The 23,529-nt window shown below is 40.5% G+C and overlaps 3 protein-coding genes across 13 annotated transcripts in view; 2 read left to right on the top strand and 1 right to left on the bottom strand.

Moving 5' to 3' along the window:
• Positions 1–610: 610 nt before the first annotated feature.
• Positions 611–7,571, top strand: fam169b (family with sequence similarity 169 member B). Of its 11 annotated transcripts, none has more exons than XM_030424660.1 (11): positions 669–696; positions 1,283–1,342; positions 1,523–1,551; positions 1,624–1,752; positions 2,098–2,200; positions 2,286–2,371; positions 3,302–3,464; positions 4,154–4,336; positions 4,806–4,931; positions 5,070–5,119; positions 5,457–7,571. In XM_030424660.1, the coding sequence occupies exons 3-11, from the start codon at positions 1,546–1,548 to the stop codon at positions 5,781–5,783; spliced, it is 1,173 nt and encodes a 390-aa protein (XP_030280520.1). In that variant the 5' UTR covers positions 669–696; positions 1,283–1,342; positions 1,523–1,545; the 3' UTR covers positions 5,784–7,571. The 11 variants fall into 11 exon arrangements, with proteins under 11 accessions (XP_030280522.1, XP_030280526.1, XP_030280520.1 ...); XM_030424659.1 differs by having other exon boundaries at positions 681–760; XM_030424664.1 differs by lacking the exon at positions 1,523–1,551 and having other exon boundaries at positions 670–696; positions 1,611–1,752.
• A 205-nt stretch (positions 7,572–7,776) lies between these two features.
• Positions 7,777–16,508, top strand: arpin (actin related protein 2/3 complex inhibitor). The gene is made up of 6 exons (XM_030426521.1): positions 7,777–7,945; positions 8,464–8,539; positions 10,581–10,713; positions 11,615–11,821; positions 13,827–13,987; positions 15,107–16,508. Exons 1-6 carry the CDS (start codon positions 7,854–7,856, stop codon positions 15,113–15,115), a joined length of 678 nt encoding a protein of 225 aa, XP_030282381.1. The 5' UTR covers positions 7,777–7,853; the 3' UTR covers positions 15,116–16,508.
• The window catches only part of LOC115586990 (aminopeptidase N-like), a 19,507-nt gene continuing 12,481 nt past the window's right edge, over positions 16,504–23,529 (bottom strand). Inside the window, exons 14-20 of the mRNA XM_030426520.1 lie at positions 23,357–23,504; positions 23,046–23,134; positions 21,788–21,952; positions 21,184–21,369; positions 20,908–21,048; positions 18,930–18,993; positions 16,504–17,495 (exon numbers count right to left, since the gene is read on the bottom strand). Of these exons, the coding sequence (XP_030282380.1) occupies positions 17,343–17,495; positions 18,930–18,993; positions 20,908–21,048; positions 21,184–21,369; positions 21,788–21,952; positions 23,046–23,134; positions 23,357–23,504 (946 nt within the window). The 3' untranslated portion in view covers positions 16,504–17,342. The remainder of the gene's footprint in view (positions 17,496–18,929; positions 18,994–20,907; positions 21,049–21,183; positions 21,370–21,787; positions 21,953–23,045; positions 23,135–23,356; positions 23,505–23,529) is intronic.

Below are 23,529 nucleotides of genomic sequence, written 5' to 3'. Positions count from 1 at the left end.
AAAGACATAGGCTAGATCATGACATGAAAGATGAAATATTACGACTCTCAGATCGTATTGTTTTGGCTCAACATTTAGTCTTTACTACTACTGTCAAAGATTTGCACTGTGCTAACCTTAAATCTGATTGTCTGATATACTGTGAATGGACTTTTGTGTAGGCTAAATTGTGAATAGTTGATCTTTTAAAATGAACATCTTTTCCGCAGTCATTAGTTGTGGATTGTTGGCTTTTCATTCTACATCATATAGGGTACATGTAGAAGATGTAAAACATGTAGAGAGTATCAAAGCTTCAACAACCCACATCAGGAACAGTGTGGGACTAAGTGCTTCGAGCTGACATGTAGGTGACCCACAACTCAATATTGCATATATGGATGCCTGCCATGACATACCATTGTCATCATATGCACGTTCAAGTAGGTTATTCTTGTGGAAATATTCTGACATAAATTTTGTGAAACACTAAGGTTTAGATGTGTTTACTACTTTCCAATCTTTTATGTTTTCCGTGACTTTTATTTTGAAGTCCGAATCATGTGTTTCCTGTCATTTCTTAGCTAATTCTGGCGAGCTTGATAGCGATCGCTCAAGCCTATGACGTAATATCTCGCTCTTATCAGAGGGTGGCGCTGCAAGACCAAGAAACAGGACGTCAAGGTGACTTCAAAGGGACGTTTACGGAAGTTACAGGTACAGTGGAACTTTTTTTTTTTCTGTCAACCCGTCTATTCCAGGGCTCTTGTCGTAAGTCATAGTAAGTGAAGACGCCTTTGAAATGAAGCCTTAGTATTTGTTGTGAAGTCGTTTTGCTAAGCATTATGCACATAAAGCGTAAGCCTACATGTTGTTTTTGTTAACATCGCTAAATCAGAAGTTCAAAGTGCACGCAGCTGCAACAGCTGAGCCCAGTTTAGTCATTATCAACAGAGCGTCAAAAACTTGTCAATGTAATGCTGCCTTAATCATGAAGCCTTTTATAGAGTCAATCAATACCAAAAACGTTACATTATTCTCCAATAGTAAAGTTGTAAACAGAAGTATGACACGATAATACACAATATAGGCTACTCTTTACTGAGGAAACTGACGTTACTGTTCACACGCAATCGCTGCAGACGGAGCCTCAACCGGCGTGTGACATCCAAGTTAATGTTTCACAAAAACTGACTAATCTGCGTTGATTACTGTAACTGGTGTACCGATGTTACAATAAGGAACTAACAGCTTGCCAGAGATCATAAGTCAACATATCACTTGATTTTCTGTGTTCACACAGGAAAGGCAACTTTAAACGGCCAAAACTTTGAACGCAGTCTGGTGCAAGGACATATTCTCTGTATGTAGAACTGGACACCCTACTCTGTTTTCTTTTTTTTCTTCTCTATTTTTCTTTTACTGTTTCTTTTTAATTATGTATTGTATGGTGTTCCTCGAGTGCCCAGAGAGGCGCCTTTAAATAAAATGTATTATTATTATTATTTAGTTATAAATGCCTGTTTTTATCTTTCCTCCGCAGTCACCACTGAAGTCATCCCACCTATGAAGGCGAGACATTTACTTGTTGCTTTCCGATGTTATAAATGTGTAACTGTCCCCTTAAACAGATGTGTTTGACAGGCCATGTACCCTGTGGACCTTCCAGCTGTGGATGACAGTGACCTGACATCAGCATCTGAACAGTACCTCTCCTCTTTGGAGTCCAGAGCACACGGAAATGAAGTTTTTCAAGCATCACAGACATCCGAGGTACCATAGCTTAGAATAACATAACAGTTAATGATTCCGCTTTTCCTTTCCTTCTTGATGATATTGATGGAGTGCAGGCAGAAATATTAGAAATACTCACCTGTTATTACCTCCTAATTACAGTTAACAAATGGGAGGCAATTTTGCAAACATGAGAAATTCATAACACTGGTTTTGCTGGAGGTTTGTCTGAAATGTTTTTACTTTTTATTGCCTTATTATTTTGTCTGACATTTAAAAAAAAGGGAAGTGTGTAATAAAGTACAGACTCTTTGTTGCTACACTGTTGCTATTTGATGAAGGAAGGTAGATAACGTGCATGAAGTTGTCTTCCTGTCTTCTCAGGTAGCAATAACAGCAAACAATATAAGACGGTTGCAGCTGTTTGAAGATGACCAGCCTGACTGTACGCTTCTGGCGCTTCACCCTCCAGATGATCCAACGCAAGGTTTGGAATGAAAAACACTTTTATTAGCCTTAATCAGACACACACACAAGAGTCACAGACTAACTCCTTCTGCTCGACCTTCCAGTGCTGGCTTTATACCTGCATGACAAGTGGTGGTGCGTGGCTGACGTCCTACGTACATCCAGAACATCCAGAAGTGGTTTGATGTTGGTAACTGTTTTTTTATACCTCTGCTTGTATGTCATCTATGCCGCAACACACTGATAAGTAGACCAGGGCTCCTACACAGCACTGTACAGTGTGGAAAGACATATAATTATCTGTGGCTAATCATTTGGTCTATACGTAGGGACAAGGGGAAGCACACAGCACATTTGAAAGTCAAAATAGGATTTGTACAATGTTTAGATGAACGTGCTACTCTTGATTTGCTGCAGACTGCACATTTCCCTCAGGTACACGGACATCCCTCCACAAGACAAACTATGTTTGTGCGTTTCTCATGGGAGAAGGTTTTTCTAAGTGATCTTGAGAAAACCCACGCGATCCTCCCTATGCAAGAGGTCCTGGGTTCAACTCCCAGATGAACCTTAAGAACACAAGCTTGATAGTGCCAGCATTTTGAATTGTACTCATAAGGTATATTAGCCTGATATGTGTCGCTGCACATTCCAAAATCATGTATTTTCTTAGGCAATTTAGAGACACATCCCACAAATTGTCTTCCTCCATGACTATATGATTAGTAGGAAGTCAAGGAGGGAGGCAGACACTGTAAAGATAAAGGAAAACATTAGAGTTGGGACAGAAGACGTGCTCTTCTTTCTAAAAGTTCTCCTCAAAGTAGACAGTGTGACAGAGCAGACAAGTGGCTGTAATTGTTTAGTGGACGGGAAACAAATGCGCATTCTTTGGTTTTGTTGTGTATTGTTTGAACCCAATTTTCCCAATTTCTCTGGCAATTTGAATAATAGTTTAGCCTGCCGAAGTCAGAATCATGAGGAGTTTTCAACTTTAAACCATGATCTAGCTTCATATACCGTGACATTTTAGATTATTGCTTCATTGCAAGCACTTGTAATTTTGAACAACTAATTGCAATTGTGTGTGTGATCCGTAAGTCCACGCGTTTCTCTCCAGGTGCAGTCGATTATGGAGAGGGTGATTGTGTTCCTGCTCAGTCAGGTAGTGGACAGCCTCTCAGAGGAGGAGGTGTTGTTCTCCCAGCACCCCCGCACAGAGAGCTGTAAACTGCTGTGGAGAGACAGCCAGGTGGTCGGCTTCTACACCGTCAAACACAAAGGTAGGATGGAGGAAGAATATGAGAATGACAGGGGCCGGGTGCTTGCTCTGGAGGTATTTTCACATGCACTGTACATCTTGACTTCGGCAATTTTTAACATTGCTAGTTGCTGCTCACTATTCATTTACCGTATGCTTATTACCTGTTTATTAACATTACTTTTGAAGTGAAGTCAACAGTAGTATTTCAAGCATTCTACCAACAAGAGGTCACATCCACACATTAAAAACCATCACTCCCTGTGATGTTATTACAGTAATAAATACTATTATAATTAATATGGTATTATATTACATTTATTGAGGTCTTACTACAGTCCACCACAGGAATGGCAGACTCTGCCTCTAAAAATGAAAACTCTTGTATGGAGAGCTAATAATTAGATGTATTTACATTAAATGGCTGTTACAGAAAAATTGTAGACCATAACTTATTTCTAAAAAAGGGGTAAGTACGTTCACATCTTAAGGATTATAACTTTAAAGGTACTTTATCAAAGATGTTTGTATATTTTATAATTTCATGTTAAAAAAGAAGAATATCAGCGAATACAATATACAACGATCAATTTTCTTTTAATTTGGCCTCAAAAATCCAGTATAGATCGAGCTGTATTCTACAGTGGGCCGAGTTACTTACTGCGATGGATTACATTCTTTAAAACAGTAACTGTCCTGCTCATATTTCAGGCAGCCTGTGTGACAGCTGGAGCAGTCAAGCCTACCTGCTGCCTGTTCTGGACACGGTGCTGGTGAGGGCGAGCTGGAGGAGGAGAGGCTGTGGCCTTCACATGCTGGAGGATTTCTGCTCCTCGTTCTCCACAGAGGAGTTTATGGGAGTCAGCTCTCCATTATCACCCAGCATGGTGGCAGGTCAGCAAAGGTTCTCCCTCACCCTCCCCACAAAGTCCATTTTTTTTTGTTTATTTACATTCATTCTCTTCCTTCCTTGTTTCCCTTTATTCTTATCTGGAGGATCATTTTGTTAGATGATGGGCAGAATAATGCACATTGCTGATTGGTTCACTGGTTGTCAGTATTGTATAAATATGCCACATGGGAGCAACAAAAGGATTTAGTTGGAAATGTTCGTGCACTCATGTATTTAGGTCAAACACCTAAATGTCACAACACACCAAAAATCAATCAGTTGCATTTTAATCTCAGTTCCCACAATTACCCACAGTCCCCACAGAGATCGCAGGAAGAACAAAGAATCTGAACACTGAGGTATACAGTGTTTGGTGTTAAAGAAGCAGCTTAGATGACAGTTGAACAGCTTCTTTCTTTTTTAATTTAGCTAACTCTAATGCATGTGTGTGTGTGTCTCCTGTGTGTTCAGTATGCAGGAAGTTCCTGCAGCAGCATGAAGATTATCGGGAGCGTCTGTATGAGGTGGAGGCTCCAGGGGGCTGGTCTCAGAGAAGAAACATCTGGCTCAACATCAAACTGGGCCGCTATTCCCTCTGTAATAATCTTTTATATATATATATATATATATATATATATATATATATATATATATATATATATATAGTTTATGACTTTAGTGTACTTAGTGTACCTTCAGTTTTAATGTGGTGTCGTTTGGCTCTTGTCTTTCTAGGTTTTAATGAGGAGAGTGGTCCACCATCAGGAGAAACACAGAGGAATGAAGTGAGTCTCAGCTTTTCTCTGCTTATGTTATGTTTGTTCTCTGATCTAACATTTGCACTGATGTTTATGTATCATACAACAAGAAATGCTTTATAAAAGAGGCAGTGATGTAAATTTCAACACTTGAAGACCTGAACACAGTGCAGCCACATAAGGTGCTCATACCATGTAGACCAAACCTTCATTCTGCACACTTTGGTTAGCAAGTGAAGACAGGAAAGTTACAGAGACATCCCAGTGTGGACTGACTATGAAGAACATGGAAGCTGACTTCTTTGTGAAATGATGCAGTCATTGTATTGCCTAAACATCTTGGAATCTCTTCTGTTCTTTTTAGACACAGTCTAACAATTGTAGACCTGAACCAACCTCATTTAGCATCTGCATCGTCAACACTCCACTGGCAACAGGCTCTTCTGAAGAACAAATTAAACCTTGTGATCCAAGCCAAGGAGGAAGCTCCCCAAGCAGCAAGACCTCTGGAACAGGATGTAGTCCTGAAGCCCACGCTGATGAGCTGGACCATAGACCTCCCACCAGACCAACAAAGCTGAACACAAAACAAGCCCTGATGTTGCAGCCCTCTCTATCTACAGAGCCTTGCAGAGAGAAGCCAGATTCAGAGGAAACACAAGAAAGAATCAAACGAGTCAGAAGGACATGAGTTAAATCACTGGGACACACACAGGCACTGTGGGCAGCACCAGCCATCAGAGGGAACTGTTGTGGATGCCCCCACCTAAACTTAGGTGACAGTCATACTGTATGAATGTCATGAAGTTTATAAAGACATTTCTAGACCTCTTTTCATAGAGGGTTCGTTGTTGGTTACATACAGTCATAATGAGCGCAACGTTGTGAAACTTGTTCTCTGCATTTAATCCTTCCCTTCCCAGTGGGCAGCCGCCATGCAGCTAATCATTTTCTGTTTTTATCTGGCAGCACAGACTATGCTCCATTGACATCTCCGTCATTCTGCTGTTATCTCTGTTTGGGCGAGACGAATTACACCTTTATCATTCTTGAAATTGATGGCCTCATGTAATTCCCAGCATGGCTCCACCAACCTTTAACATGAGTAGAGTTCTAATGAGAAAAAAACAGATAAAGCTATGGATACCAACATAATTATACTTACTCACCAATCAGATCATTCATCAGTTACATGTACACTGTGGAAGGTAGTCTAACATGTCTTTGTAATATGAGGTGTAAAGGTATGTATCACTTGGTTCCATAGCTTCCAGTGTCACTGATCTTAAAAGAATATTCCCACGCTGTGGGAAATACTCCCATTTGCCTTCATTTGATACCATTCCCATGTGTGTAAAGCAACTATGTACTAGTGGCTACTTAGATTAGCTTAGCATAAATAGTAGATAAAGGCAAACAGCTCACATGGCTCTATGACAAAGTCCTTCTCCGCTCCTAGCCAAGAAATAGTCCAGCACAATCTTCTTATCTAACTCTGAATATGCATATTTTGCAAAACTACTCCTTTAGTCAGTTTAATTGTATAGATACACAAATATATAAACAGAGATGGAAAAATATGATGTGACAGCAACAAAGCAATCTGTACACACCAGTGGAGACATGACGCCTCCAGCAGGGTCCGGAAGTCTGAGCCCACTGGTTGAAATGCTTCTATTTTGCATTTGTTTTGAATATAATACAATATTTTCATTGCCAATAAATAATTCATAAGAAATAAATTTCAGAATATCTTACTATTTGGTCTGTTCCACTTTTGCTTGAATGGCAGCATGTGTTCGGGCTAGCAAGGACTCCACAAGTTTGTAACATGATGTGAATCATGAGGTCATACACAAACTTGTGGAGTTTTGAAGTGACACTGAGGTGGGAATTCATGACCATTCACTCAAACTGATCAACTGATTTTATCATTTGTAAAGAAACAAAGTGGTATCGCAATAGAAATGCAAAATAGAGGTATGTTGATAAATGCTCTAACTTCTTGAGCCTACTGTATATGAAAGGATGCCAATGACAATGTACATTTTTGGGGGGGTGCAAATATGTTCATTGAAATCTTTGACACATTGCAGCAAATACATTTTCCTCGTGATATGGGAGGCAGTCTCTGCCAGTTTCTGTTAGGAATGATTACACAATCCTCGTGATAAATCAAATATTTGAGATACTAAATTAAGAGTGAGGGATTCAGTGTGTGGTTGATGGACCTCTTCCTCAGTGCTTTGTTGCACTTGCTGGGAGGGAGCAAATCACCCATTTGTCATTGTTATTGGTGCATATAGTTTGATGACTGTGTCCAACAAGCATAGCTCTGCAGAACGTTACCCTGGGGTCAGCCACAGTAATTGGAACCACATGTCAGGTGGTGCTGGACTTGTAAAATAGCTTTTACTTTAAAAGTTAGATTATGTGAGACTGTCTCACGTTTTAACATTAAAAGAGAATTTTAACCTTTTGTTTTTGTCATTTATAACACTATAGGCTGTCAACTTTTTCTTTCCTGGCTGAAATGGGCCTCCGTATAGATTTCTGATACTGACGGTGCTCGAATAGTTGTCTATGAGTAGGTCTACACCTCTTTTCTCATCTCTTGCACAGCTGTCACCCGCCGGTGTGTGCCGTCCGAAAAACCGAGCGCACCTCCGTCAGGCGGCTAAGTGTAGGAACAGGAAGTAAGCAAACCGGAAAATCAATCAAATCTCGGAAAAGGGAAAAGTTCCAACAGAGTCTATGAAAGATGAGCCGAATCTATCACAACACGTCTTTACAGAACAAACCAGTCCACAATGAGAAGTTTGACCGCGTTTGGTCTCCCTCCACGTACGAAAGGTAGGGGTTACACACGGGACTGGAAGTTAAAGAGAGTACAATTAGAGTTAGTATTACCGCTGCACCAAACTCCACTGAAGAAATCTGACAGTTTAGTTTTGCGGAAATTTCGCACAGGTAGCTGTGATTTCCACTCCTCACACACAACACTCTGTCAGAAATAAGGAGTGGTAGTTCATTCGGCATTGAAATGAATCCACAGTCAGCACCTGGGAATCATGAAAACATACGTAGGCTACAAAACAACAGTGGACTGTGTCTGTAGTTCCTGTTCACCATGTTTCAGTTGGAATGTGTTCAGATGAGTTCAGGTCAGCTGACGATGTATTGAGCCCATTGCTGTTAAACTCTCCATATCTGTTTGTTGAATGGAGTTTGGTTTCTAATTCTTAATGACTAGTCTCTACAGGGGAGGAGGGGGATCTGAAGATGTTGCACATTGCTCTCCTATGAGAAACAGAATGGAAATACAAACATATTAATGATTATATAATTGAGATATGTCCTCTTCCACACAGCGGCCCAGGGGTTCTTCTTGAAGGAAAGCTGCTGGATGTTTCCAGACATGCAATCACTGACGTCAGCGGTCAGAAGGTATCAGTCAGGCTTCTGACTCTGGCTCTATACGTCTCCTCTCCCACCAGGAGAGTACAGTAATTGTTTGCATGCAAGCAAAGTTTTCAATATGCTCAGCCACATGGCTTCAGAATAACATCACAATATTTGTAGGCTATATTGTGATACACAGTATATTTTGATATTCAAAACTCCTCAAAAGCACTTCACAGATGTTGGGACTAGGCAACCAAATCAAATAACACAGTATTTGTGACGAAAGACCTCAGTTGTAGTGTTGTCTGTTGGTACTTTTACAAAATACTGTAAGACATGTAATATTTTTGATAGATAATCATCAGTAATGTGGATATAGTGACTAAGTGCATTAAAACAAGTCTTAAAACAAGTAAAACGGTCTTGTAAGTTCAGAAAACGACATCACTTTGCTGTAATGCAGCCTTTAAAACCAGGAAAAGACAACACTTGTGCGATATGATATAACGCTGTCCCCAATCTAAGATAATAATCGTCTCATATCACGATAACGATATAAAACTGATACAGTAAAAAGCTTGGAACGGTATATTTTTGACTCTCATTCCCATAATGATTCTCTCCTCAAAAACTGAAGCTTTGGGATGGCGACCGACCCGTCCTACAATCCCAAAGCATCAGTCTGGAAACCCAGAGTGTCATTATGGGAATTGGAGTCAAAAATCTACTTTTCTTACAAATAGAAGCTTTAAGTTCACCGTCCTCTGAGTCAGTTTTGAGTCTTCAATACCACCCCTTTGATTTTGAGGATGAAGTGCAATAGTAGTTGAGAACTACTGTACAGAATGAAGTCATTCATTGTTTCAGTTTCACAGACCAGCACAATATTATCAATGTAAATAATAACATTCAATATCATTAATAATGTCATTGATGAAACTGTGTTTGAGGAAGCTCAAAAAATAAATTGGTTAAAGGGATGTTCCGGTGTAAATTTAATCTATGTTCTAACTCACCGTGACACCGAGTAGGACCCCCCCTCAAGAGATAAAGTTTGCAGAGCGCTAGCTCACGTAGCTTTAGCATCCTCAGAAACGACCGCATGACAACAATACACTGCAGTAAATGGATCCAACTATAAACCGCCATCAAAAAGCCATAAATAATGCTCAGAACAGTGCCAAACTTCAGCAACAGAACAAATAAGGTCTCAGCACATAGTCTGGGGCATCTAACCTCCGCTAGCTTAGCTGGATTTCTATTGTGAAGCTAAAAACAGATTTCAACTCTCCTCCATCAGCTTCCGGGTCAGGGAAGTCCCGACGCGACGATTACCGAGTGCGGTTAGAAATGCTCAATTCTGTTCTTTTCCCTGTCTGCTCTCGATAATAACTGTTATAAACTGGCAGGTAAGACACATATGAACTTTGAATGCTTTTCCATGGAGTCATAATCATACATTTTCATCCATGAGCCGCGGAACTCTACTGCACTCGGTAATCGAGTCGTCGGGACTTCCCGTCAACAGGAAACTGCTGCAGAAGAGTGGTAAATTTTGTCAGCTTTTCAGTAGAAATCCAGCTAAGTTAGTGGAGTTTTAATGCCCCGGACTATGTGCTGAGACCCTATTTGTACTGTTGCTGAAGTTTGGTGCTGTTCTGAGCATTATTTGTGTTTTTTTGGTGGCGGTTTATATTTGGATCCATTTACTGCAGTGTATTGTTGTCGTGCGGCTGTTTCTGAGGTTGATAAAACTCCGTAAATTAGCGGTCTGCTAACTTGATCTCTCGAGAGGGAGTCTAACACAGTTTCACGGTGTGTTAGACCATGGATTAAACTTACACCGGAAAATCCCTTTAAGGTTGAGTGTTTCTTTTTTCTCTCTCAGAATGAGGATTTCCTCAAATCTTGTGTCATCTTCGTCTCTGTTATTCACTGAACTATATAAACATGTCTCCCACCAACATATGAAGAACTTCAGAATATTGCCCAAATCCTTATCGGTGTTGGCATTTTGGACAGATGAATCTAACAACGGACAGACAAAACACAAAACTACACATTCCTGTTGTTTCACTGGCAGGCCCGTTTCCTTGTGCTGTACATCAAACCCAGTCGCATCCACCAGAGGAAGTTTGAAAGCAGCGGGAAGGAGATTGAGCCAAACTTCAGCGACACCAAAAAGGTCAACACTGGTTTCCTCATGTCCTCCTACAGTGAGTAGAAAACAGCAAACATTGGAAGTAATGTTTGCCTTTTTTCTCTCTCCTTTGGAAAACGTGACTCCGAATTGCATGTAGTTGTAGTTTAAGAATCAGTTTGTACCCGTCTGCCAAAAATGCAACGTCGGAATGGCCAACTGAGCGGGACGATGTGCAATAAGACTGATGTGTGTGTTTGAGTCCCACTTCAACTGGAAGAAAGACATCATACAAGCAAAGGGAATGGATGGGGAAAAGTTATATTAGTGACAGGCTGTTGAAAGTTGAGGATGTTAAATTTGAAGTGGTCATTTTAAAACAAGAAAAACATGACGATAAATAAGAGCGCCTAAAGATTCAAACATCAATCAATTTAAAGACGAGGTCAACCTGATCAACTGAACACATATATTTTTATTTTATTTAATATTTTTATGGACAGATAACAGACAGAAATCGTCATTGCATCACCTTTATACATTCTGTTTTTCGTCGTTCACATGCACTTTTATGCACCTGACTTCAGGAGTCACTCATCATCCACCTCACTGAAGCTGCAGAACATGTTGACAGAAGAGCTTCCTCGCCTTTTCTGAAGCTCTCAACAGTATGACACAGTCTTCAACAGCTGGACTTCAGTCTGCTCAGTCAGTTCTGTGTGACTTGCAACATTCTTGTATTTGGTTGCAGTGTTTGTGTTTCTGTGTTTGGTTATGTTTCGCTCACATTGCGAAATATTTTTCGAAACACTGTGCGTGTGATCTCAAATTGATGGAGATTGTCCTTCCTCATCGCTTTGTGTTTTTCTGTTTGCATGTGTTTTCTTCAGTTGCAGTGCGTTGATCCTCGGGACACTGTAACTGTAAATTCCTTCACATTTTTTTTTAGCAGAGATGTGTATTTTCTGCCCAAACAGAGGTGGAAGCTAAAGGGGAGTCGGACCGTCTGTCTGAGGAGCAGCTGTCGGAGATGGTGAACAAAGCCGAGCTGCTGAAGATAACTGACGCGCACCGACCCAGCGGGACCTGGGCCTTCTGGTACCCCGAGTCTGAGATGGACAAAACAGAGCTGGAAACAGGACAGGACGTCCGGCTGAAGACCAGAGGAAACAGTCCTTTCATATGTGAGTCTGCGTCCCCATGCTGTTATTACTGCTAAGGAGCCTCCACATATTTACCACTGAAAACAGACAACAGTGCACATTAAGCATCAATTATGTTTTTGTTTCTGATAAATCCTGAAATGAAAGAATATTCTGCTGACTGAACCATGCATCAGCTTCAGGCTATCTGTCCAAAGTGGATGTTTGTGAGGGGATACAAATGCAGCACACGATTTCATCAGAGCGTTTTAATTTGTTTTCAGACTACATAAGTCGTGTTTGTTTTTCCAAGCCAGAGGGTCCTTATGGTTTTCATGTTGATCAAGCTTGTCCTGCCACTGAACCCCGTGGCAGTGGGGAGTGAATGAAATTAAAGTTGAATTTAGTTTTTCCGGTCTCTTTTGCAGTTTCATATGTGACCTCAAGGGGAATGAACAGAGTTTGACCTCTCTTATATTCAGAGGAGTCATCCAGCCCTTTGATATTTAATAGTCAGTTCTCAGCGGTGCGGAGGGGAGTGCTTCGGCCCGTTCACAGCCTCTACTTTTACACATTTCAGCCAACATTGATCATCATGTGATGGGCATTCTGAGGCTCCTGAGTGGGGCGATAAAACGAAGCCAAAAAGTAGAAGTAATAAAGTGAGCTAAGTTAGAAGCATGATATACTGTATGTGACATCTCAATATTTTGACAATTGTGTGAAAAACTAACTTTTTGGTCTTTAAGCCAGCTCATCCACCTATACCTTTGACCATTTTGCCTCTAAAATATTTAGTTGTATGTAGAAATATGGCAAATACTCACAAAACTACACTTACAATACAAGAATCCATTTCGGGGTACTTGTGGTTTTTTGTACTGGGCTTTTTTTTGTAATGAAAGCCAATAGATGATTTTATTTCATTAATACAAAAGATATACATAAATATAAGTAATAATTCTAATGATTAAATGCGTAAATGATTGATTGTAGTGTGATTTGAACTGAGGGAGTATTCCCTCAGCCCGGTCCTGTCGGAGAGTCTAAAACAGGCTTCACAAACACTCACAGACGACCTTGTGTCAAATGACAAGATAGTTTTCAGGGCAGGATGGAGTTTCCATACACAATTACACAATTAAATGAATAAGTAAATGTTTGGAGGTTTATTAATACATGTCTGTTTATTTTTACATTTCTACAAATCCAAAATGGTTTCTTTTTGTATTTCTACATGCATTCTTGTATTGTTTTTATGTATTTTTGCATTGCTTTCTTTACTTAGTTCTGTATTTCTGTGTCTATATGTTAGTGAGGGAGGTGGTAAACTCCCTGTGGCTTAAGTTTACCTGGGTCTTCGACACCACTTTTGGTTTCTTTACATGCTGGTTTCTAGATCTCTGCAGGCTAAAGCACCTGCCATAAAGATCTATTGCAGTCCTACCTCACCAGTAGTTCAGGGTCAGGGCGTGCTTCTCTTTCATGGCTCCAGGCTCATAGCTAAAGGAGACATCATCAGACGTTGTGGCTCCCAGACTTGGAAGTTGTCTCCCTTTGAGCTTAAATTCCTCAGAAAGCTACTTCCATAATCAGTGTGAGGTATAGGGTTAGACATGGACACACCATGTCCTGCCAAAGGTGGAAAAGAAGCCTTTTTGGTTATGTCAGCCAAGAAATTCTGTGTTTTGTGTTTGTGATGACAGTTGTGGAGTTGCTTGCTTATTTTTCCAGGCCACTGTCAATTAAATCAAGTTATTATTAAATCAAAGCACGCCCACATAGTCCTGTCAAGATGACTTTGTTAAAGTGTTAAACTTGTCATAAATAATATCTGGGGGTTTTTTCCACTGCTGGACTTATTGTTGTTTTTTTGGTGAGGAGAAACATTCCAGATATGAAGTCAAGTGTTGTGGGGCTGCAAGATCTGCGAAGACTCTGTGAAGCAGCCCAGGCCCACCCGTGTTTAATGTCTGGTGCTTTTTTCCTTGCGTTTTTAAGTGCTGCCTTGATAACCGTACTTTCTCCTCTACCTTTGTGCTTCCAGTCTCCTTAGCCAAAGTGGACAGTGGCACGGTAACCAAGTGTAACTTTGCCGGAGATGAGAAGGCCGGAGCTTCGTGGACGGACAAGATCATGGCCAACAAAGCAGACGCAGCCAGCACTCAGAAGCCTGGAGATGGAGAGGGAGCAGAGGAGGATGAATGGGTGAGGTCACCCACCATATCTCACCCTAGCTTATATACAGCAGTTAAAGGGTAACTCCAGTGGCTAAATTGCATTGTGGGTCAGGTAGGTGCCAGGTTTTAAAAAGCAGTCCATTGGTTTAGCATGGCACTACTTGATCACCGTTGGACTCATTATTAAAAACACATGATCAAAACCGATGCAGCAGAACTAGAGATATAGCGCACATTACCCACAATGCAACTTTCCACTGAGTGACATCACTGGAGGCAGTTTATCAGATGACAGCCAGCTTCCTCTAGAGTCATGAAAAACTCCCCACTACTTTTTTCACACATGCAGTGGCACACAGCAAGATCTGTAAACACACTTCAATGTGTCAAATTGGTGAAGTTACCCTTTAAGTACACTGTTTATGGCTCTAAGAGTTATATTTCTGAATATGTAGAGCCCCTAAAAACAGCTTCCTGTCTTAGACCTCAATCACACCGAGACTCGTCACTAGACAGTCAAAACAGGGTGGTGCGCCCGTTTCCTGGGTCACATGTGACATCACGAGGCAGTGCGACTACACGCCTTTTGCTGAGAAGTTGTAAATGTTTATATAGTCGTAACTTTTATGCATGTTTACAAACCGCTACAAAAATCGACACGTAGCAGTGCATGCCTGGTGCAGCACACCATAGGAAAAACGCTGGTCGTGCTGGCGATGCGTTTCAAGCGATGCACCTCTGCGTGATCGGCTGCTGACATGTTTGTTGAGGGTTTGAGAAGGTTTCCCTGGGACAAGCTGCAACTCTCTGCAGGGCAGGCAGCCCATGCCGCTCACATTTTTCCCATAACACATTTTTCCCGTAACACTTTTCATGATTAATATCTACGCGCATCACTCCTAGCTTCATTTATGCATAAAATCAGTAAGGCAAGAGGGCACTTTTAAAAGCCTCATCCTGTTTGTACATGCAAAACTCAATTGAATATGGAAAACAAGCTCGAGGCTCTGATTTGACATAACGGGAAGTGGTCAGCTCGATCCCTGTGTGGCAGCATCTGGTGTTCAGCCTATAAACAAAGCTGGTGATGACTTCAACAAACAGAAACCAGAGATGGCTCACTTTTCCCACATTGTTTCTCTCCCAGGATGACTGAGGGAACCCATCGCTCCCGTCAGCCTCAACTGTTGGCTCTGTTCCAGTCTCCACGTTGAACTGCTTCAACTTGGCTCCAATCTTGTCTCTTTGTCTTCAGCATGGACTCTGTGATTCACTGGGGGACTGAAGCTCTAACATATGGGGGCCTAAGGGCTTGAAACCCTGCGTCACTTCTACAGTATGGAGCGAGACTCTTCCAGCACCACAGAGTGTATCCGCCTGTTAGCTGTGCTGCAGACTGTATCGTTGCAGCTGCTCCCTTCTCTTGTATACTTTGGATTAGATCCTCAGGTTTACGACTGGAACTTGACCTCTGCACTTTCATCCCCCCTTGGTTTATTCTTCTGCTGTTGCTTGTTTGTGTCCAAGTGCATATGTATGATTGTTATGTCCCTATTGTTTTTTCAGCACACTTGCCGGTTCTCCTACACGGAAGTTGAAATCATTTCTAGAGAGACACATTGTACTTTGTGTATCGGATTGTGTCTCGCAAGATTTAAACACAGAGGGCTGTGTTTCCTGGGTCATAAGATCAGTAGATTGGTGTCCGGTACGTTTTTAAGAAATGCCTTTTCTCACCCAAGCAGCTTTATGACACTAATGGACAGTTTTTTAAGGGAACCCACAGAAAGAAGGAAAGAAAAGCCGTTACAGACAAGATGATGGAAGTTCATACCAGGGGCTGTTGTCACGCTATGTTGTCTGTATGTGATTGGTAAACCATTGTCATATTCATTTTATGTGATGTAGGAGCTGCATATCAACTAACAGACCATTAGTCACCTTTTGTATTGTAAAGGCACTCAGAAAGAGCTTTTTTTTTTTTTTTTTTTACAAAAGAATATTGATCCTAGAAGCATTTATTCCTTTATTCTCTAGTTAGTGACACACTGTGAATGTCTGCTAAGTGGAGAACATCAGTTGCTTTTGTTCACTTGCTCATGGTGACGATGGCAAACCATACTGATGATAATTTGGTACATACATGCACATATACTCCTCATCTTGTCAGTCAAGGGCATTTACTCAAGTACCGCTACTTTTTACTTCCATTCCACTCCATTTTGTAGGCAAATATTGTAGTTTTTACTCCACTACATGCATTTGATAACCTAAGTTACTACTTACTTTGAGGATTGCGTGCTACGGCAGAGTGATAGTAGCACGTTTTTTAAATGATCAACTTCCATCAGTGATCAGAAAAAAAGACAATGATTCTGATAATCAGACGAGTGCTGAGTATCAGATCCGCTAATTGGTCTGGCCGATCTGTCGGCGCAGGTATACAATATATTCATTCTGTATTATCATTATTATTACTATTGCCATCTTGTATAGATCATCATCATACAACAATGACTGTATTAAAAGACTCAACACATTAAACACAATATCAGCGTGTTTTTTATTAAAAATAACAATTTCATAAGCATTCGAGAATAACTTGGTTCATTGATTACAACATATATTAAACACTTTGAGACACGTTCCCTATAATAAACAGAAAGGAGCTTCTGTTTCTGTCCTTTGGCTCTCACATGTGCAAATGCCGACAAGCTGGTCTAGAAATAGCCAGCATTACAATCAGCTGTTGCATTTTACTGAAGCATTCTTTTTTTTTTCCTCCAAAAATGTATTTATAATACATATTTACGGAAATTTATTAAACAATGGAGGTTTAATCCACTTTCCTCTGCGGAATTTAACAGTTTTGATTCCAAACTAGTTTTGATCATTGGCACCAGCAGCAAGAAAAACAATGATTTATGAAGTCAATGTGTAAGATTGTCTGACATGAAACATTTTCAAACATACTTCTATATTAAATAAGGTTGAGTGATACTGTATCAGCATCATGTGCAAAAATCACAAACAGGAGTCAGGATCTTTACTTTTGACTGCACTGACTACACTGTATAAATAATGGATATGAGTATATACATGTCTCACGTTGGTGCCACATTTCTCTCATGAACTCAATCAGTCGTGTGTGGCACATTTTTGATTCAGTTTGGTGGGAAGTGAATCTCTTATTTCATGATTATTCCTCTGGTGCATTGTCAGGGCAAAGTGTGATTCACTCTGGATTGTTTTTTGGTTTTTTTTGGTTGTTGAAGTGAATTTAGTAGGAGGAGCAGGAGAGCCTTCAGGTTTCAGCTGCAGTACTGTAAAAGACAGGCACCGCAGTGACCTGCGAGGCTCTAAAATAATAACAGATGCTGTCGTCACACTCTACGAGGTATCACATCTTCAAACCAGTTCAGCACAATATCTTTGTGCTCTTTGACCCACTCAATGTTGACTCGGGTTTGCTCTATGGCTTGGTCCACCGCCCTGGCAGCAGGACCCAGATCGTAGTCAGTCCTAAAGCGTTCCAGCTGTACACACACACACACACACACAACGTGGGATTAATACAATATGTTTCCATATGTTGCACTCCATGAACAGTAGCACATTTAAGTACAAAACTAGGCATTATATGTCAACAAATCCTAAGAAAAGACCAAAAAAAACTAGTTTGTGAAATACTGCGATATTAAGTGAGTGTGTTAAACTCCTGCCCTGAAACAGCAATTGTTCAATTATAGCTTAGCAACTCTCATTCTGAACATCAGGAGTGATTCTTATTTTGAGCTGTAAATTTGATACAGTTACTGCATACTGCATGAAGCCTACCATGATCGAATGGAAAGCGTTTGGGTCTTCATGGCTCATTCCCCATTTTTGACAATTATATGTGGGCTGAATTTTTATATAACTCACTTGTTTAGATAATATATATGATATATTCATTTAATACATATATTTCATTTAATCCATAATTAAGGGCATGGTTGCTTTATATGGCAACTAACTGCGAGCTGTTTACTAAGCTGCCTCAGCTAATTGGCTTTACAGATACTGACCTCTCAGTCATGTTTGTCATGATTGTATGGCTTGCTGTGCAACCAAAGTACATTCTACTATCTGGGACAGGAAAAAGACACTTGACGATAATGAAGATTCAGAGTCTCCTGTGAGTGCTGTTATAATTCAACTGAACATGAACACACAGACACGAAACTTCAGTGCCTGCTGTAGCTCACTAGCTTATGGCAATTGTTCAGTGAGGTATTCTGGCCGGATCGTCGGTCAATGGTCAAACTCGCACAGGTGTGTCGACTAAATGCAAGTGATCCCACGATCAAACTCATGCATACAACACAGCAAAATACGCTTTTGTTTTTGTTGTGAGCACAGCTAGCTTTTTAGCCTCAGCCAGTTTGGTAGACTCCAGAATTAGGCGGATTCAGGCACTGACAAGATGGCCACATCCTGAGCCACCCAATTTGAGCTTCACCCTGGCTTTTTTGCATGCTATTCCTTTTACGGTTAAAGTGAAACTCTCACCAGAAAGCAACCAAGGATTTATTTGTGGTTGAATATGAGTCAAACCTTCGTGTAAAAGCATAATTACGACGAAAGAGGCACTTTTACCACTTTTACACCACAGATTTATCGTAGTTTCGTTTTCGGGCAAGCTCATTTTCAGTGGAGTGTGAGGGCACTTTTACGCTAGCATCAAAACCGCTATTTAACCAGCCTTGTCCTTCGAACTAGAAATAAGAAATGGCTTAGTGAAAGAAAAACATGTTGTCACCCATAGAGCTCACCCTGATATGGAGACTTCTGATAAGATATCAGGGTGTAGCTAGTTACTCATCTAATATAAATCAATCACTGGTACGTGACTGGAAAGACAGGAGTTTTCATTTACATCAGTGCTCGTTGCTATCATCATTTGACCCGATAAGTCATCAAGAAATTACCTCCTCCAGCTCAAATTGGTTGGAGAACCTTTTGGTCACTTCATTGATCAGGTACGGTCCACCACTGTCAGGGGAGAAAAGAAGGTAGAGTGGACAAAATATCAGAGACAGTTATCAGTTTGTCAGCAGCACAAAGTACAGAAACCTAATATACAGCAAAGTTAAATCAAAACCTCTTTAAAAGAGATCCGACAGAAGCTAAACATTGACGTTCGTAGGAGGAAGAGGAAGACCTACACAAGTATGAATCCCTGCTGATTACTCGAGTTAGATCAATCTAAGGTGTCACTGTGTGCTCGTAAAATGAATTCCTGTCTGTTATGTATATTTAAACCCTGATAGTGAATGATTTAACTTCCTGGTAACAGCAGAACAGCAGGGACTTCACGAGTGTGAATGATAAGCACTGATTAAATAAAAAGACCTTTGTACTTGATGACACCACAAGACTTTTATAAGCCACTGTTTATTATAGCCTGTTCTTTTATGACATTGCCTGTTTATTCAAGTGACTCGACCGTCGTTCAGTTCATTACAAGAGGCCTCTGTAAACAGCAGCCGCCAGGCAAGATGAGCCTCTCAGAAATCTGTGATGAGGCCTACATCCATAGGAGATCACTCACAACAACAGTCTTGTCTTCTGAATTGGCAGCTCATGACCTCAAAGCAGGTCATAAGACAAAGCTTTGAGCTCTGTGTTCAGCGTAAGATGGATGGATCAGCTTGGTGGTTAAAACAGTGTGGGTCTGAATTTCTATTATAAGAAAAATGGTGAAAATCCATTCCAATAATCGACCAGGCCATTTAGCAGGAGCACCTGTGAGCATTGGGACAAGCTGAAAAACGAAAAATCTGTAATATTGTTACCTCATAAAGACGCCTATTTTCACATTCCGTTAAGATTGTGAGCCATGCATCTGGCCATCTGACAAGTCCAACATTTACTCTCTTTTTAGCTCCATTTTGGTCTTCAGTCTTTTTTCTGAGTTTCTTTGTCACATTTTTACAGCAGCGTAGAGCAGCTCTGGAAGGTAAGTGACCCCAAGAGGAGCAGCAGAAGACCAGGAAGGAGGCCAAAGGTGGGTTTACGAGGAAAACCACAGCCCATAAAACACAGAATCCGAGCTACTTTATGAGTTAACAGGTAGAGAACGCCACAAACAAAGCCAAATAATCAAAGGTGGGGTAGGCCCATAATGGTGCTAGTTTGTCAGCTAGTCTCTAGCTTTGTTTGTTGTCCTTTGGTGCCAGGCACAGTGGGTACAGTGTTTCCAGACAAGCCTATTTCAAAGATGTAAAACTGTTTGATTAAATTGTGGATGAACTGAGTGACCTTCTAGCCTTTTTTTTTCTTTTTTTTTTAGCTCATTGTATTGGATTTAGCATATTAGAGCATTAGCAGCTGAAGAGCCAAATATTTTCCAGGAGTGGTTATGGAGCAAAAACAGAGCTAAAAGGAGACTGAATGTTGAATTTGCTATCAACAGGCGGACACAAACGTGACACCAAATGAATGTTACTGTTGCTTAGTGTCCGATGGATGTTTACGTGGGAAATGGGTGGCTAACATGTTACCATACCATACCTCACAAAGTCATAATATGACAAATGATTGACAGATTGATAGTGCTTTAAAGAGCTCCACATCAGAGTTCTCACAATCTAGCTGCTGTGTTTGGCTCGGCTTTTCCACCCTGACAAACATATGTTTTGGGGTAAACCATGAATACTTGTAATTTTCTCCTAAATCTGTTGGGGAAATGGCTGAATTAAAATGTTCAGCACTGACGCAAAATACTGCCTATCATCAACCTCAAACCAAAAATACTAGCAGCATGTCTTCATATAAACGTTTCAAGTTTATAGCCATCAAACCCAAACACACAATCTCAAATACTTGTTCATCACTCAGAAAAGGAGTTGTCCTCCGTAAAAATCAATATGAGATACAGGAGACGGAGTCCAAATAGCAACCTACTCCTGACTGACGTAGTCCCAGTGTGCTCTGATAAAGTTCCACGCCAGCGCCTGCCCCGCCACGTTCCTCGCTACATCGGTAATACTGGAGGCAACATCCATGAGACGTATCTTCTCAGGGTCCAAAGTGTATTCCAGGTATCTGTAAGATAAGGAAAGCACTGACTAACTCTGCCCTGCTTGTATGGGATTCACCTTATCAGAGGGTGTGTCTGTAATGTAAGAAGATACCACATAAACAGTGAAAACACTAATATAGTGTATAGTATAGTTTTACCTGTTGAGCAGCCAGGTTTTCTTGGTGCAAGACAAAGCTTTACGGAGGTGGTCTTTCTCTGAGGTGTCACTGGTGGTCTGATACATTTTCCAGGCAAATTCCCACTCTTTCTTCCCCCCAGCAGCCACAGCTTGGCAGTAAATCACAGATCGCAGGTTGGGGATGATGCTGGTTACGTTTACTTCCCTAAAACAGGAAAATCTCATTTTCAAGTTTTCTTGGTTGCTCTGTGCTGTTGACTTGACTTTTTCCTGCCCTTCTAATTAATGCCCCATGAAGGGATTAATGATAAGAGATCATGTTAATGTAAAAATCCTGCTGAGTGCACCTTTTAAGATATGAACCAACATGTGGTAACAACAGCCACCAACAATTAACACAAAAAGGGATTAAATGACACATACCTTTACTAAATCATTGCTAGAGTGTAAAGCTACAGAATATAATGAAAGCTAGTACAGTGAGAACACGTATTGGAAACCATCATGTGCAAGTGAAGGAGAATTTCTGATGGCATGAAGTAGAAATATCATTATGTATATTACAAATGATATAAACAGTTGATATATTTCATTAATATATACTTATCCAGTAGTGTTCTTACAGGATGGGTGGTTCGGTAGTGTTGGTGCCTGAGATGTTGCCGGGTTTGTCATATTCTGGGTTTGTGATGTTGTGCATCCAGGTAGCATACATCCCTGAAGCCATCTTTACGCAATCTGGGAGTCCGTTGGAACATGCGTACCATACGGCGGTGACCTGGCTGCGCCTTGGAGATGGAGCATCACAGTGTCATTTTGGATCACAAGTGCTGAACTTAATGACATTGAATGATATGTAATGCATTTTTAAGAGACTTAAGAGATGCTGTTGAGGAAAGATAGCAGGTGCACATTGAGCCAAGATTGTTTTGTCAAACTACTGTTTCCCAGATTAAGGCTTGAATATAGAATGGATAGCTCAAATAAAGTGTTCTGGGTGTTGTTATCCATGGTATGATAACCATAAAGAGCCAATCAGAAATCAGTTCTGGAAAAGGTTGAAACTGTGATGTAATGTGTGTATTGAGCTGAGGAACCAAGATTAACATTCAGTCAACAGAGAGCAAGACAACATCTTCCAAAACCTTACAAGCTGTTCCTTGCAAATTAGCTGGACCCAATAGAAAAACAGGCTCAACAGGTATCACAAGTACAAATATCCACCAATGGAATAAAACCCACCGAATGATATGTTACAGACAGTGAAAGGTATGAAAAGTGGCTATTGTCAAAAGAATATGAAATGATGAAGGAGAAATATAACATCTTTAAAAAAAAAAAAGTATATGTACTCAATCAATACTTCATAAATGTTATTTAACGATATTAAAATCATACTTTTATGGATTAATCAACAATTAAATAAACTGTATTTTCAACTCCAACTTATGAATGAGTGCTATTTTGGAGAGATTTTTAACAACTGCTTTGTTTGATTTTTTTTTTTAATAATTGATTATATCATTTATAGTTCAAAGATTAACACCAAAGAATCATTTACTCAATTCATGATTAATCATGACTACATAAACAGTCATTGCATCTTTCACCAGAAACAACCCCTGACTTCTACAAAAGTAGTTCCATATAAGCACACACGATACTGACAGTCCACACTACACATCTGTCTATAACGGATGGTGTCAAAGCCAACAATGCAAATTCTCACATCTGGTCTTCATTGGCTCTCCTGGGCAGGGCTGTGAGTTTGTAAAACTGTAAACATGTGTAAATCTGTTGAGGATAAAGTGAGGAAAGACTCTGTCCTGACGATAAGATGATATTACCCCTGAGGAATCAGTAAAATGGATCTTTCCTTACTGTGATGTGGGATCTCTTGGGATTTTTGTAAAGCCCGTCTCGTTCTTGTAGTGGTTGTACAGATTCGTAACCTGTATCTGGAGGTACTCCTGCAGGAAGAGACAAGCATTACAGCAGAGTTTCAGGAGAGCACACAGCAGTATAACAATTTCACAGCACGTCTGTTTATGTTCTGAAGAGGGATGAACATTATACACCAGCAGGAACATCCATCTTCTCCACCCACTACAGGTTCAATTCAGTGAGTAATGTCAAAAGCAAGATACATGTTTCATTTCAAGTTAAGAAAACTGTGTTTTAATGACACATGCCTGCATGGGTCCAAACACCTCGGAGCGGTCAAACATGAGGACAAAGTATTCAAGGTTCCTGACTGCTGACTCCCAGGGAATGTACTCTGTCTCATTCTGAAGGAAGCGGGTTGAATTCAGAGCCAGAGTCACGTCGACAAGTTTGGCTCTGAGGACAACAAAGATTGGATTTA

The sequence above is a fragment of the Sparus aurata genome, chromosome 8, assembly GCF_900880675.1.
Source record: "Sparus aurata chromosome 8, fSpaAur1.1, whole genome shotgun sequence".
NCBI classification, from domain to species: domain Eukaryota; kingdom Metazoa; phylum Chordata; class Actinopteri; order Spariformes; family Sparidae; genus Sparus; species Sparus aurata.
This window is presented reverse-complemented; position numbering and strand designations above follow the sequence as displayed.